At 34.8% G+C, this 13,227-nt stretch overlaps 1 protein-coding gene across 1 annotated transcript; it reads left to right on the top strand.

Annotated features, from left to right (window-relative positions):
• Window positions 1-9,747: 9,747 nt before the first annotated feature.
• On the top strand, window positions 9,748-13,135 carry LOC108470152 (protein TRANSPORT INHIBITOR RESPONSE 1). Its single transcript, XM_017771398.2, has 3 exons — window positions 9,748-10,494; window positions 11,129-11,624; window positions 11,837-13,135. Exons 1-3 carry the CDS (start codon window positions 10,028-10,030, stop codon window positions 12,632-12,634), a joined length of 1,761 nt encoding a protein of 586 aa, XP_017626887.1. The 5' UTR covers window positions 9,748-10,027; the 3' UTR covers window positions 12,635-13,135.
• Window positions 13,136-13,227: the final 92 nt, after the last annotated feature.

Below are 13,227 nucleotides of genomic sequence, written 5' to 3'. Positions count from 1 at the left end.
TTCGTCAGGTAGAAGATGGTGTTATGACTGATTCTGGAGTTAACAGGGAATGTTTTTATGGTCGAATTTATGTATCGAATAATGAAGATTTGAAACTGTCGATTCTGAGGCAGGCGCATAGTAGCCCTTATGTTATGCATCCCGGTGGGAACAAGATGTACCAAGATCTTTGAGAGTTGTACTGGTGGCTAGGGTTGAAACGTGAGGTTACCTACTTTGTTGCTCGCTGTTTGACTTGTCAACAGGTTAAGGCTAAGCATCAGTTACCTTCTGGTTTACTGCAGCCGGTTAAGATATCGATGTGGAAATGGGAGCGAATAACGATGGACTTCGTTAGTGGGTTGCCCCTAACACCCACTAAAAAGGATTATGTTTGGGTCATCGTGGACCAATTGACCGAGACTGCACGTTTCATTCTGGTGAGGACAGACTTCTCCCTATAGAAGTTGGTCAAGCTGTACATTTCAGAGATTGTGAGGCTACATAGGGTACCTGTCTCGATCATTTCTAATAGGGATCCTCGTTTTACGTATCGATTCTAGCAGAAGCTTCATGAGGCTTTGGGATCAAGATTAGACTTGAATGGCCAGTCAGAGAGGGTGATTCAGATACTGGAGGACATGTTGAGGAGTTGTGTGATTGACTTCCGAGGCAGTTGGGAGGAGTACTTGCCTCTTACAGAGTTTGCTTACAACAACAGCTATTAGTCTAGTATACAGATGGCACCTTACGAGGTGCTGTACGGTTGTAAGTGTCACACTTTCTTATGCTGGACTGAGCTGGGTGAGCAACGTGTTCTGGGTCCGGAGTTGGTATCAGAGACTGAGGATAAGGTCCGCTTGATTCAAGATCGTCTAAAAGCAGCTTCTGATAGATAGAAGTCCTATGCTAATTTGAAGAGGAAGGACATCAAGTATTCTATGGGGGACATAGTTTTTCTTAAGGTCTCGCCATAGAAGAAAGTTCTGAGGTTCGGTCGCAAGGGCAAGCTGAACCTTCAGTTTATTGGGTCGTACCGGATTCTGAAGCGAGTAGGGCAAGCTGCATATCAGTTAGAGCTACCTCTAGAGTTAGACCGCATACATGATGTATTCTACGTCTCAATGTTGAGACGCTATCACTCTGATCTTACACACCTTGTGCATGTGGAGGAGATTGAGGTTAGACCAGATCTAACTTTTGAGGAGGAGCCAGTTCAAATCCTCGATCGTGACATTAAGGTTCTGCATAGGAAATCTATCCCTCTAGTGAAGGTGATGTTGCGGAATCATAGTACTGAAGAGGTCACTTGAGAGCTAGAAGATTTGATGCGACATCAGTATCCTCACTTATTCTGATCAGGTAAATTTCGAGGACGAAATTTTCTTTAAGAGGGGTAAAGTTGTAACGCTCCAAATTTTATAAATTTGTTTCCGCAATTATTTGACATAAATATCTGTCTTCTTGAGTGGTTAAGTGTTCTGGGTGTGTGTGTGAGGTCTTAAGTTCAAGCCTTTGCTTAGGAAAAATTTTGGTTTTTAGTTTAGTAAAGCCTTACCTTTGGTTGATAGGCTTATAAGAATTAATTTGTAAAAGCTTATCAGAATGGGCCTACTGGTCTGGTGGTTAAGTTGAGTGTTAGATTGCTAAAGGTCATGGGTTCGAATCTCTGCGTGAGCGTAGAAACATAATTTTTGCTTGGTGAGGTAGCTAAGAGTTTGAGTTTCACTGGAAATCTAGGTAGTGGGTGGTTGAGATAGAGTGGGTAGTGGGATTTGGGTAATCAATCTCCTAAATTCCCTCTGCAGAGAAATCTGTTCATCTTTCTTCTATTGTTTTTCCCTTTCTTTTCTTTACTCTTTTGCTGAAAATCCATTGCTCTTTCCCCTACTGTTTCGTTTTCAATTTAGTTTTCCTATTGTTTCGCAACATTGTGTGCATGTGTATCGGTTGGAGGAAGTTGAAAGGCTGGGAATCACTCTTTGTCGATTTAATTCTGTGTTACATTTGTTTTGGGTAACGGTCTCGAGAGGCTCAGAAGTGTTTTTGCAGTAATCGAAGACCAGGTGTGTACTCTGAACGCACTGAAAATGAGATTCAACAAAGAGCCGAAAAGTATTCTATCTACACCACACAGGCGTGTAGTCACCCATGTGGTAGGCCGTATAACAGCGCACAGGCGTGTGGTTGATGAACCAGGCCGTGCGCACGCGATACGGGCACTATAGACACGGCTATGTGAAGGCTGGTAGGCTATGTGCGAGACACTAGCTCGGTCAGTTGGGCCGTGTAGGCCACACGGGCTTGTGGGCCCACAGTGGTGAACCACACAAGCGTGTGGGGATTTGGGCCAGGTCGTGTGATCTACACTACCTAGCCAATTTGGGCCACGCGGGCCACATGGTCGTGTGAGCCCACACGGGCAGGCCACTGGGCATGTGAGCCTATTTTTCTGAAATGTTTTGAAAGGTTGCACGGGTCATTCAAGACAACTGTGACCAGTTATAGGGTCGGTAAGAAATACTTAGACTCCTGTTTTGTGTTATGACATAGTGATGTATGTATATATTCATGTTCTGATTTGATTATGAGTACATTTCTATTAATCTACATTATAACATGCCATTCTCGTATGATGCATTACATTGGGGTGGGATTGATGAAGTGAAGGAAGAACTGAAGGGCTTCATAAGCCCATTATTTTATGATATGTGCCGTATTACGGTATTCTTGGTGTGTAGGGTTAGATGGGTTGATTTTATCCCCATATTTGGTGTGTAGGGATGAGTGGGTCGATTTTATCCCCACATAGTGTGTTGGGTTGGACGGAGTTGGTGTGCAGGGTTGGTGGGCATGTTTCTGATATTCTGATCTGATATGCATGTTGCATCTGAGATGGGCTGAAGCCTTAAGACTGTATCTAATTCTATAAAGGGCTTAGGCCCGAATTATGATTTTATTCTGCTATTTGATTATGCATGCTGATTTGGGGGGTGGATGTACCCACTGAGTTTGCAAAAACTCAACCTTTATTTTTTTATCTGTTCAAGTAATCCCCAGCAGTACGTGGATCGGTGCAGCAGAGGACTCGACAGTGACCACGACCACATATGTTTTGGTTTATGAACTTTCTACTATTACTCATTCATTGTTTTTAGGAATTTTGATGTAATTTTGGACTTAGACTTTTAGTTTTGATCTGGGCTTTTGAACTGTGATTTTGGAATATGAATTGCTACGCTAAAGCATGTTTTTAAACTTAACTAAGGTTTTCGTAAGCAATACGGTAACAAGTAGTATTTGGATTTTAAAGCTTCAGCGAGTTAAGAAATATTTTTAAGCCAATTAATAAACTTATGGTTTCTTTCGAACTGAGTAGCAGATAATATTTGGAACGATTTTTACGTGTTGAAAGGTTTGCCAAAACACGCTCATGTGACATTGTCGGATACGGCCATAACGTCGAGGCCGGGTTTAGGGTGTTACAAACTTAATCAAATAGTATTAAATAAATTAATATCTATAAACATATATAAAAAGAGGTTACCTAAGTGGTATTTTAGATGTGCACACCCATGAATCCTCCATTTGTCCTTTATTTTTCCTTTTAATATTTTGACCTTTGGGTGCAAGTAGGGGTAAGAATGAGAAGGAGAGAGGAAGGAGAAAGGAAAATAATTTTTTAAATTTTAGATATTATAATATTATAATATGGAGAAAGATCCATTTATACAGGTGTAAAATTTAAGTGATTTTATATATTTTATGTAAATTTTGATATAATTAATATTTTAACAATTCAACCATCATATTTTATACTTCATTCATGTAGATTATACATGTAAGTTGAGTACAAATTAAAAAAATTAACTATTTGTTTTATGTAAAAACTTTCAACCGTTAAATATATATATATTAATATAGACAATATTTTAGTTCAATATTATAAAGATATCGGACCGATTAATAAATTTAAATGCATGACAAAAAATATTTTAATAAATTCAATGATTGAATTATTAAAATATTAATTGTAAAAAAATTATAAAATGGTGTAAAACTACCTAATTGTAAGTGGATCTCACCCTTGTAATTTTATTATTATAAATAGATAAATGTATGAATTTTTAATTTTGATATATTATGTTGAAGATTTTAGTATTTTAATTATTTTCCCAAGTTTTTGTGTTGTATCCTAGTTCTTGCACAATTTATCACAATAATTTGTTTTTTTTAAATATTTATATAAGATATTAAAATGTAAAAATAATCTAATACTTTGTTATAGTGATTTAATTTAAATAAAGATATTTTGTTAATTATTTAGATTTATTTTATTCTTAAATGATGAATTTAAAAGATTGGTTTGTATGTTAACTCAAATGTCGATTTAAGTGAATTTGTCTATCTCTGAAATTGTATTTCGTCAATCAGGTTGGTTCCTCTATACTAATATTATTAGTTTGTGTTAACGTGACATTTTTAGCCAATCTAATGGCATCATATGACAGCCTTGCAGAGCACCACATGACAAACATAATTTATATATATATTTTTAATTTATATTTGTTATGTGGCACACTAAGAGGTTGCCATGTGACGCAATTGAATTGGCTAACAATGTCATATCAACACAAGTAACGGTGTTAGTGTGGAGGTACCAACCTAGTTGATAGAATATAAATTCAAGAATCAAGTAAGTTTAAAAAATTAGGGATCAACTAAGTATAAATGGAAAAATCCAAGGACCAAATTATATATTAACCCATTTAAATTTAAAGGGTGTTGTTAAGGAGCTTGATTTGTCTATTTAGGATATTACAAAACATTTTTTTATTTCAATGATTGAATAAAAAATTGACACGTACACTAAATCAAAAGATGAATTTATTTTAAAATCATTCTTAAATCTTAACCAATATTAAAATTTTAGTTTTTATAAGAAGTAATTATGAGTTAATAAAATGGATTTTACGTACTTGATAAAATTGAAAAGAAAATATAGTATACAGCTTCCTCGTAGCTGGCAAAGACAAATTCCGTACACACAAAAATAATTAAAAAAAAATACAATCCTGAAAATCTCACACTCGAAAACCGAACGTGGTTGACCATTGAATTAAAAATAAAAAATTAAGAGAGCCCATGCCCATGGTTAACACCTTTTATTTAGTACCCTAATCATTAACCATTTTTTACTTAGGATTGAATTGCTCTCATTCTGTCCTTACACATCTCTGGTCCAAGATATTGTTTTTGAGTGTGTGGTTGTGAGTTTTTGTTATTTTATTTTCATTTCGAAAACCTACCTTTATAATCTTAAATATGGAATAGATAAGCTAAGCCAACATTTTGGTGTGAGGGTTCACCAACTAATGGTCCCATGTAATTGACAGTTGTGCCAATTTGTATTTATGACCCAATTCTACTTCTTTCAATTCAAGAAATACAAATTCATTGAGGAAGTTGGCTGTTTTGGTGGCAACCATTTCAATATTAAGTTTCAATTTCAAAATTTATTAATTGTCGATTATTATCCAAAGTGGGAGCACTACTTTGTTGGGGGCGAAATAGTTAGGGAGATAAAATCTTTTATTGGAGACAATTCAAATGTGTTGAGGGATCGACTTTTGGCGAGCACATTTTTCATATTTCTTAAAAAAATCGAAAGCCCTCAACTAAAGTTAGTTCAAGTGGTATTCAATTTGCACTCATATTTTATTTAAGCTATAGTTTCACACTCCACTGATGGTACACTATTTAATTTTTTCAACCATTCACTGAAGCACTCTCATTTTATAAATTTATCTTGTTTTTAAATGTGACATAGTCGAGAGACAAAACTTTCATCATAAAATAATATTAGATATGTTAGAGAATCTATGAATGTTAAGTAAACAACTCTTCACAATCTTATCCCAAAAGAATATAAAAAATCTCATAACAACTTTAAAATCTACAAATTATAATTTCCTTCGAAAGAAATCACCACTTCATTTGTTTATAAACTTTGGGGTTGAGCAAGTTAAGCCTCGTTAGGCAAATTTTGATTTTGGGATAAGTAGGTTGGGTCTCATTAGACTAAACATATGCAAGGCAAACAAAGCTTTGGGAAAGTAGTAGAATTTATGTTCCAAAACGCTTTTTGTTACTTAAGTCGACATTTGAAGAGAAAAAACAAGAGTAAAATGTTATGAGTTGATAATTAAAATGAAACAATGAATATGGTAGTATGGAGTTTTCGTAAACATTTATTTCAAGGTTAGTCTCATAACTTTAGCTACATGACATTGATGGAAGGAAGTTGTTCGTTTATTAGTGTAATAATATAAGAAAAAATTTATTTATTATATATGTATTATAATAATTAGACATAAAATTTAAAATATAGTATAAATTTAGATTTAAAATTTATAAAAAATAAAATCTTTTCAAATAAGTAGATTTTTTTCAAAATAAATTATATAAATGACTAAAATACATTAATCATATAAAATACATTCTAAAATAATTTATTTCCCAAATTAAGTGATAAAAAAATTCAAAGTTGAAATAGTAACTCATAACGGATTGATTGATAATTTAAGTTGTTAGGGAAAGAAAACATATGCGTGGAAGTCCAATCAAATAAGATAAGACACATTGACAATGCTTACTAATTGCCCAATAAGACAAATTACCACAGAAATTCCAGCAAATTTTGACTGCCTGCCAGTGTTTATTATTGAATGTCTTTCCTTTTCCACTTAATCAATTGAAAATGCCCCAACCTCAAGCATGCCGAAGCTAAATTTTGTCATCTAGTAAACAAAACTTGTAAAGAACTTTCCAAAAGTCTGTCACCATAACATGATATGCTGCCTTTTTGGGGGGACTCCAAATTAAATTAACATAACAATTCATTCTACATTTACTGCTTTCGTATATTTTTCAAAGTTTAGAAATGGTACCATAATTCGCAGTACTCCAATTTGAATTTGTTTTACAGTACACCCTTCTTCAATAAATTTATTATCTGATGGTAGAATTCACCAATAACATTAGAAACTCATCTTTATTATAACAATTAAGTTATATAAAATGTTATGATAAATAATAATAGTCCACAACTTAAGTGACGTGAATAACCACTATAAAGAGAGATTTAAACATAGTGTTTGAGTAGATTGATGGAAAGAGGTATTTATAAAGGAGAGTTAATTTGGTGTAGGCATTAATTATTAAGTGCCCTATTTCATAAGTGCAGAAGTTGGAGTGTGCAACTGTCAGATATATAAGAATATTGTTGGAGTTGACATGAAGGGACTAAGTGAAATTGCTAAATAGAGAGTCATTAGGTATGGTGAGATGAAGGATTGACGGGTGTTGGCAATAACTCTTCTTTGCATATTCTAGGAATTGTGCAAGCCTATACATGACATGGTATTTTGGTGAAGCTAAGTTGGGACTATACTCTTGATGATTTTGCGAGCTCGAGTTTCTCCCAATGATGTATATCTTTTGTTTATTTATCATCTTTTAGATTTTCATTAAAAAGACGGTATTGTTTCTAATAATTATTGAAATCTAGTCTTTATGCTTCTAATTCTAGGAATTTAGTGTTTTTATTTGTATGGTTTAAAAATTAGGTCCAATTAGTAATGCTATAAATGAATTTCCATTGAACCGAATACAAGACATTTTAATATCTAAAGGTTTAATTTGAAAATTAAAATTCAATTGATAAAACATATTAAAATTTAATACAAGTCAAAGTAACAATGTTATCCAAATTCTTAAATAAGAAAATATTGAAATTAAAATTAAAAAGATTAAATTATAAAAATCTAAACAATAAAGGGATTGGAGCTGTAAATAGACCTTTTAAAATAACACTAAAACTAAAATAACCCAGAAAAAGATTGCAATTTAGCACCAAAAATTAAATGTAGAAGAAAAAAATTAATTAGTGTTAGGAATACAAAGAAGTCAAGGCTAAATCAGTGGTGAAATCTTGAAAAATGCTGATCCTCTTTTTGACAACCCATTACACCAAATCACTAATACAAGACTAATACCCAACTATCCAGCCTAACTTTTGAATCTCATAATAATACTATTGTACCATTTATAAAAAAATATTTAATTTTCTTCTTTAACAAAATAGATAGTTAATTTGTTTAGCTTTATTTATTAAATAGTTTTCATATTCTCAAAAATTCAATTTTAAAGAAATTAAATTGGAATAAAATAATAGGAATTCAATAAACACAGACTCTCTTCAATCACACTGTTCCTAATTTGGTAACCCTAAAATCAGGTAACATTCCAACTTTTGCAAGCAACTTAACACATGTTTGTCACTTGGAAACGTGAGATAAGGAGCCTTCAACTTAACCAATGATTAATATATGAAAAGCAATAAGGAGTTTTTTTTTTTTGGTTTTGTTTTGTTTTAAAATATGGGGTGTTGGAATACGTTTAATTTAATGTAAAAAAAAGAAAAAACAACGTTTATAACATTTATTTACACAAAATTATATATATACATATATATATATGCTGTGTTTATTATTTGGTTAATGTATGCAAATGAAAATACAACTCTTTATCTCTTCAGCAAATATTGGCGAAAAAGAATGAATCATTATTGTTTGTAATAAGGAGTTTGTTTAGTTTAATTGAAGACTAAATATAGAAGTGAATAATAATGGGCATGATTATCCCATATCCCATGAAGTCAAAATAGAAACAAAATATTATCCATCTCCTCATTATGGCCTCTGGTAGACAATACAATGCACTTTAATATTTCTTATGTGTTTTAATAATTAACATCATTACTTTTTAAGTTTTGATATTTCAGTTCTAATCATTTTTTATTTTGAATTAATCAAAATTGAGAAATCTCAATCACAGTGTTTATGACTTTTTGTCATTATTATTATAATAATATTTTATCCCTTTTATTGTGGTCCCCGCATATCGAGATCCCTCCGATCCAGCCGTGTTACGCGCAACATGGGATTCATTGCACCACCACTCTCCCCTACACATCACCACATTTTATCAGCCCTCCGCGTATCAATATCTCGTCGTTCCATCTCCTTCCCGATATATTCCTCAAAAATCTCGTTGAACATCTGCCCCTACACGCTCTTCCATACACCCGTTTTCTGCGGCTCCGCTTTGTTGCCGACGGATAAGATCTCCCCTTCACACCGTCCATCATATGGCCCGCATCTCTCCCCCACCACGTGTCTCTATCTTAAACGTCCATTAGTTATCCCCACAAAAAATTGATACCCTCATCTTTCCTTTCGCTATAATTCTGATTTAGTCCCCGGTAATACTAAAATTTGACATTTAATCATTTTATTTTATTTTTAATTTGATATGATTTGTTATAAATTTTTACAATATCACCCTAATTGGCTATCTTTTCCTATCACTTGGCTTCTTACTGGTACTTTTATAATGTTATTAGTGTATTTAAATTCGATAAAATTGTTTGTTGATATTGTTGAAGTGTTAACGTGAACTTTTTTTTGTATTATATGATCATACAATTTATATCACATAAAAATTCAATCAATAATGTTTAAATCCTTTAAGAGATAAAGTAACAATTGAGGTTTTGAATTTGGATTTACTAATAAAGTACAAAGTTATGTAAAAAATACATAGAAAGATAAATTTCAAAATTTCAACATACTAAAGGGACTAAACCTAGAATTAGACCTAATTTGACATGACATATTTAACCATTGTTAAAATCTAACCACCCTTCTCAACACATCAATAAAAATTCTTATCCTCTCTCACCTTGTATCTGTCATATCACTTCACTTTCTCTCTCTTTATAGCTCCTTAACCTCTGCTCTCACTGTAAGCTTCATTAATGGCGTTTCAGATCTGAAAATGAACTCTAAAGCTTAAGAAAACCCCAATCTTCGGCAAACCAAAAGGCAAAAAAGAGTATCTTCTTTTGTATATTTTTAATCCAAAAAGGCTTAATTTCTCTTCGCGTGTGTGTGTGTGTTTTGTTTCTCTTTCTCGATTTTTCAAAATGCAGAAGAAAACGGCGTATTCGTTCCCCGACGAGATTTTGGAGCACGTGTTCTCGTTCATACAATCGGGCAAGGACCGGAACGCAGCGTCGGTGGTGTGCAAATCGTGGTACGAGATCGAACGGTGGTGTCGGAGGAAGATATTCGTGGGGAACTGTTACGCCGTCAGCCCTACGATGGTGATCAGACGGTTCCCGGATATCAGATCCATTGAGCTAAAAGGGAAGCCACACTTCGCGGACTTCAATCTGGTACCGGACGGTTGGGGCGGGTACGTACTTCCATGGATATCGGAAATGGCTGGAGCCTATCCATGGCTCGAAGAGATCCGGCTTAAGCGAATGGTTGTCACGGACGAGAGCCTGGAGCTTGTTGCTAAGTCGTTTACGAATGTGCAAGTGTTGGTGCTCTTTTCTTGTGAAGGGTTTTCAACTGATGGGCTCGCTGCCATTGCTGCTAGCTGCAAGTGAGTTTGATAAACTCTTTTTTACTTCGTTTGTTTGGCTTTTACTTTGCTTTTCAATTAGACAAAGAATTGAACCTTGGGTCTTTGTTAGATTCAATTTTTGTTTTTGGTTTTAGCTACATTTCTGTTTTCTTTGTGATTTTTGAGAAGGGTAGAGTTTTGTTCACTTCAAATGCCCCTTTCCCCCTAGGATTCCTTGTTCTTGTTTTCTATACCTAGATTCTTTTTCGGGGGTTGTTTTCCAGATTTTAAACGGTTATTTCTGGGAAACGTGGGCTTTGCTTTTGCTGTATAAACGATGAATAATATATTTTGTAAATTGAGGATGTAGGGACTGATTTTCCAAGTTGGTACTGCAGATTCTTATGGTATTTCTTTTTTCAAAATTTTTCCTTTTTTTATCCTTCTTTGTATGTTATTTTAATTCCATCTTGGGATTTGTTTGTTTTTTGTTCCTAGATTAGAACTTTATTTTCTTGTATGGTTTGAGCAATTAGATGCTTAAAGAATATGCAAATTTCTTCTCTTGTAAGTTCAATTGTAAAAAAGAAACTTTCTTCTTGATTTTGTATTTGGTTTGGTCGATTTTTTTAATTCCTTGTTTATATGAATCAAATCTGGTTTTGTGATACAGGAATCTGAGAGAGCTGGACTTGAGAGACAGTGAAGTTGATGATTTGAGTGGGCATTGGCTCAACCATTTTCCTGACACATACACATCCCTTGTGTCTCTCAACATTTCCTGCTTAGGATCCGATGACGTTAGTTTTTCGGCCTTGGAGCGCCTAGTTGGTAGATGTCCCAACTTGAGGAGGCTTTTGCTCAACCGTGAAGTGCCCCTCGATAAGATTGCCAACCTTTTATCCCGTGCACCGCAGCTGATTGAATTTGGCACTGGCACCTATGCAGCTGAGCTACGGTCAGACGTGTACTCGAACTTGGCTGAAGCTTTTTGTAATTGCAAGGAATTAAAGTGCTTGTCCGGGTTTTGGGATGCAGTCCCAGCTTACCTTCCAGTTATTTACTCTGTATGCTCTAGATTAACATCATTGAACTTAAGCTACGCTCCCATACAAAATCCCGATCTTACCAAGCTTGTAAGCCAATGTCCGAGTTTGCAACGCATGTTGGTAAGTCCATTACGGTATCATTATGCATTTGAATTTATACCTATAGTAAAAAGATTAGGACTGGCGTGAGATAAGACCGTATTGTAAACATTAAAACATTATGTGGCCTATGGGTCCGATTTAAACCGTGCTGGGAACATGTTCTGATAATTGAATTGTATCTTGCTTTTATTTCTGTTATTTTTCTTAAGCTAGGTTGGTTGTGCTCACAGGTACTTGATTACATCGAAGATAGTGGACTTGAAGTGCTCGCATCTAGTTGCAAGGACTTACAGGAATTGCGGGTGTTTCCATCTGATCCATTTGGGGAAGAGCCAAATGTATCCTTGACAGAAAAGGGCCTTGTCGCCGTTTCATCGGGTTGTCCTAAGCTACAGTCGGTTTTGTACTTTTGCCGTCAAATGTCTAATGCAGCTTTAGTCACCATTGCTCAGAACTGTCCAAACTTCACTCGTTTTCGTCTTTGTCTTCTTGATCCAAAAATAGCCGACTACCGGACCCTTCAGCCACTTGATGTAGGTTTTGGAGCCATTGTTGAGCACTGCAAGGATCTGAGACGCCTTTCCCTCTCTGGTCTCCTCACAGATCGTGTGTTTGAATATATCGGGATGCATGCGAAAAAGCTAGAGATGCTGTCTGTGGCTTTTGCAGGAGAAAGCGATTTGGCACTTCATCATGTGCTTTCTGGGTGTGAAAGTCTCCGGAAACTGGAGATTATGAACTGCCCCTTCGGGGACAAGGCTCTATTAGCGAACGCTGCAAAGCTGGAGACAATGCGATCCCTTTGGATGTCTTCTTGCTCTGTGAGTCTCGGAGCATGTAAGATGCTAGGTCAAAAGATGCCCAGGTTGAATATCGAAGTTATGGACGAGAAGGGACCTCCAGATTCAAGAGCAGAAAGTGACCCGGTCGATAAGCTCTACATATATAGATCTGTTGCCGGGCCGAGGTTCGATATGCCTCCATTTGTTTGGACGATGGACGAAGATTTTGCATCAGAGCTCTCTTGAGAATTAGGCAACATGTTAGTAAAAACTCTTTTAATCTCAAGAATCAATGCATCAGGTACATGCTCCTTTATGTTACTCATTATTCCCTTAGCTTAATCTAATTGCAGACCTTATTGAAGGGTGTAAAATGGTTTTGAGCTCCATCGCCTTTCGTTTTAGTAGTGGCTGGCGGAGCCATCGGAAACACAATGATCAATAAAGAGATGGAAACTCCAGTTGTGGATTAATCAAGAGTTTTTATTTTATTTTATTTGTTTCTTCCCCATAGTTGCCATGCGTAATGTTGGATGTTTATGCCATTTGTATTATCTTTTTGGGGGGTAGTAAATCTTATTTATTATCTGTTCTCTCAATGCTCAAATTATGTTTTGGTCCCTTGACTAACCTCATTGACTCTGTATCAAAGCTTTAGGTTCTTAAGTATTTTCGACCCTTAAAAAATGATGTATTCATTAACCTTCAATATTTTTGTTAGAATTTCGTTGATATTTTCATTTAAAATTTAATTATTGTCTGATATTTTTATTTTGGTAAAATTAAAATAGTTATATATATTTTAATAATATTCGAATTAAATAATATTATTTCTTATT

The sequence above is a fragment of the Gossypium arboreum genome, chromosome 8, assembly GCF_025698485.1.
Source record: "Gossypium arboreum isolate Shixiya-1 chromosome 8, ASM2569848v2, whole genome shotgun sequence".
Lineage (NCBI taxonomy): Eukaryota > Viridiplantae > Streptophyta > Magnoliopsida > Malvales > Malvaceae > Gossypium > Gossypium arboreum.
Note: the sequence above shows the minus strand (reverse complement) of the source record. Positions and strands in the feature narration are given on the sequence as shown.

Coding starts and splice junctions, on each gene's coding strand:
- LOC108470152 (XM_017771398.2), top strand. CDS start 10,028: ATGCAGAAGAAAACGGCGTATTCGTTCCCCGACGAGATTTTGGAGCAC. Junction 10,495..11,128: donor GCCATTGCTGCTAGCTGCAA/GTGAGTTTGATA, acceptor TTTGTGATACAG/GAATCTGAGAGAGCTGGACT. Junction 11,625..11,836: donor CGAGTTTGCAACGCATGTTG/GTAAGTCCATTA, acceptor TTGTGCTCACAG/GTACTTGATTACATCGAAGA.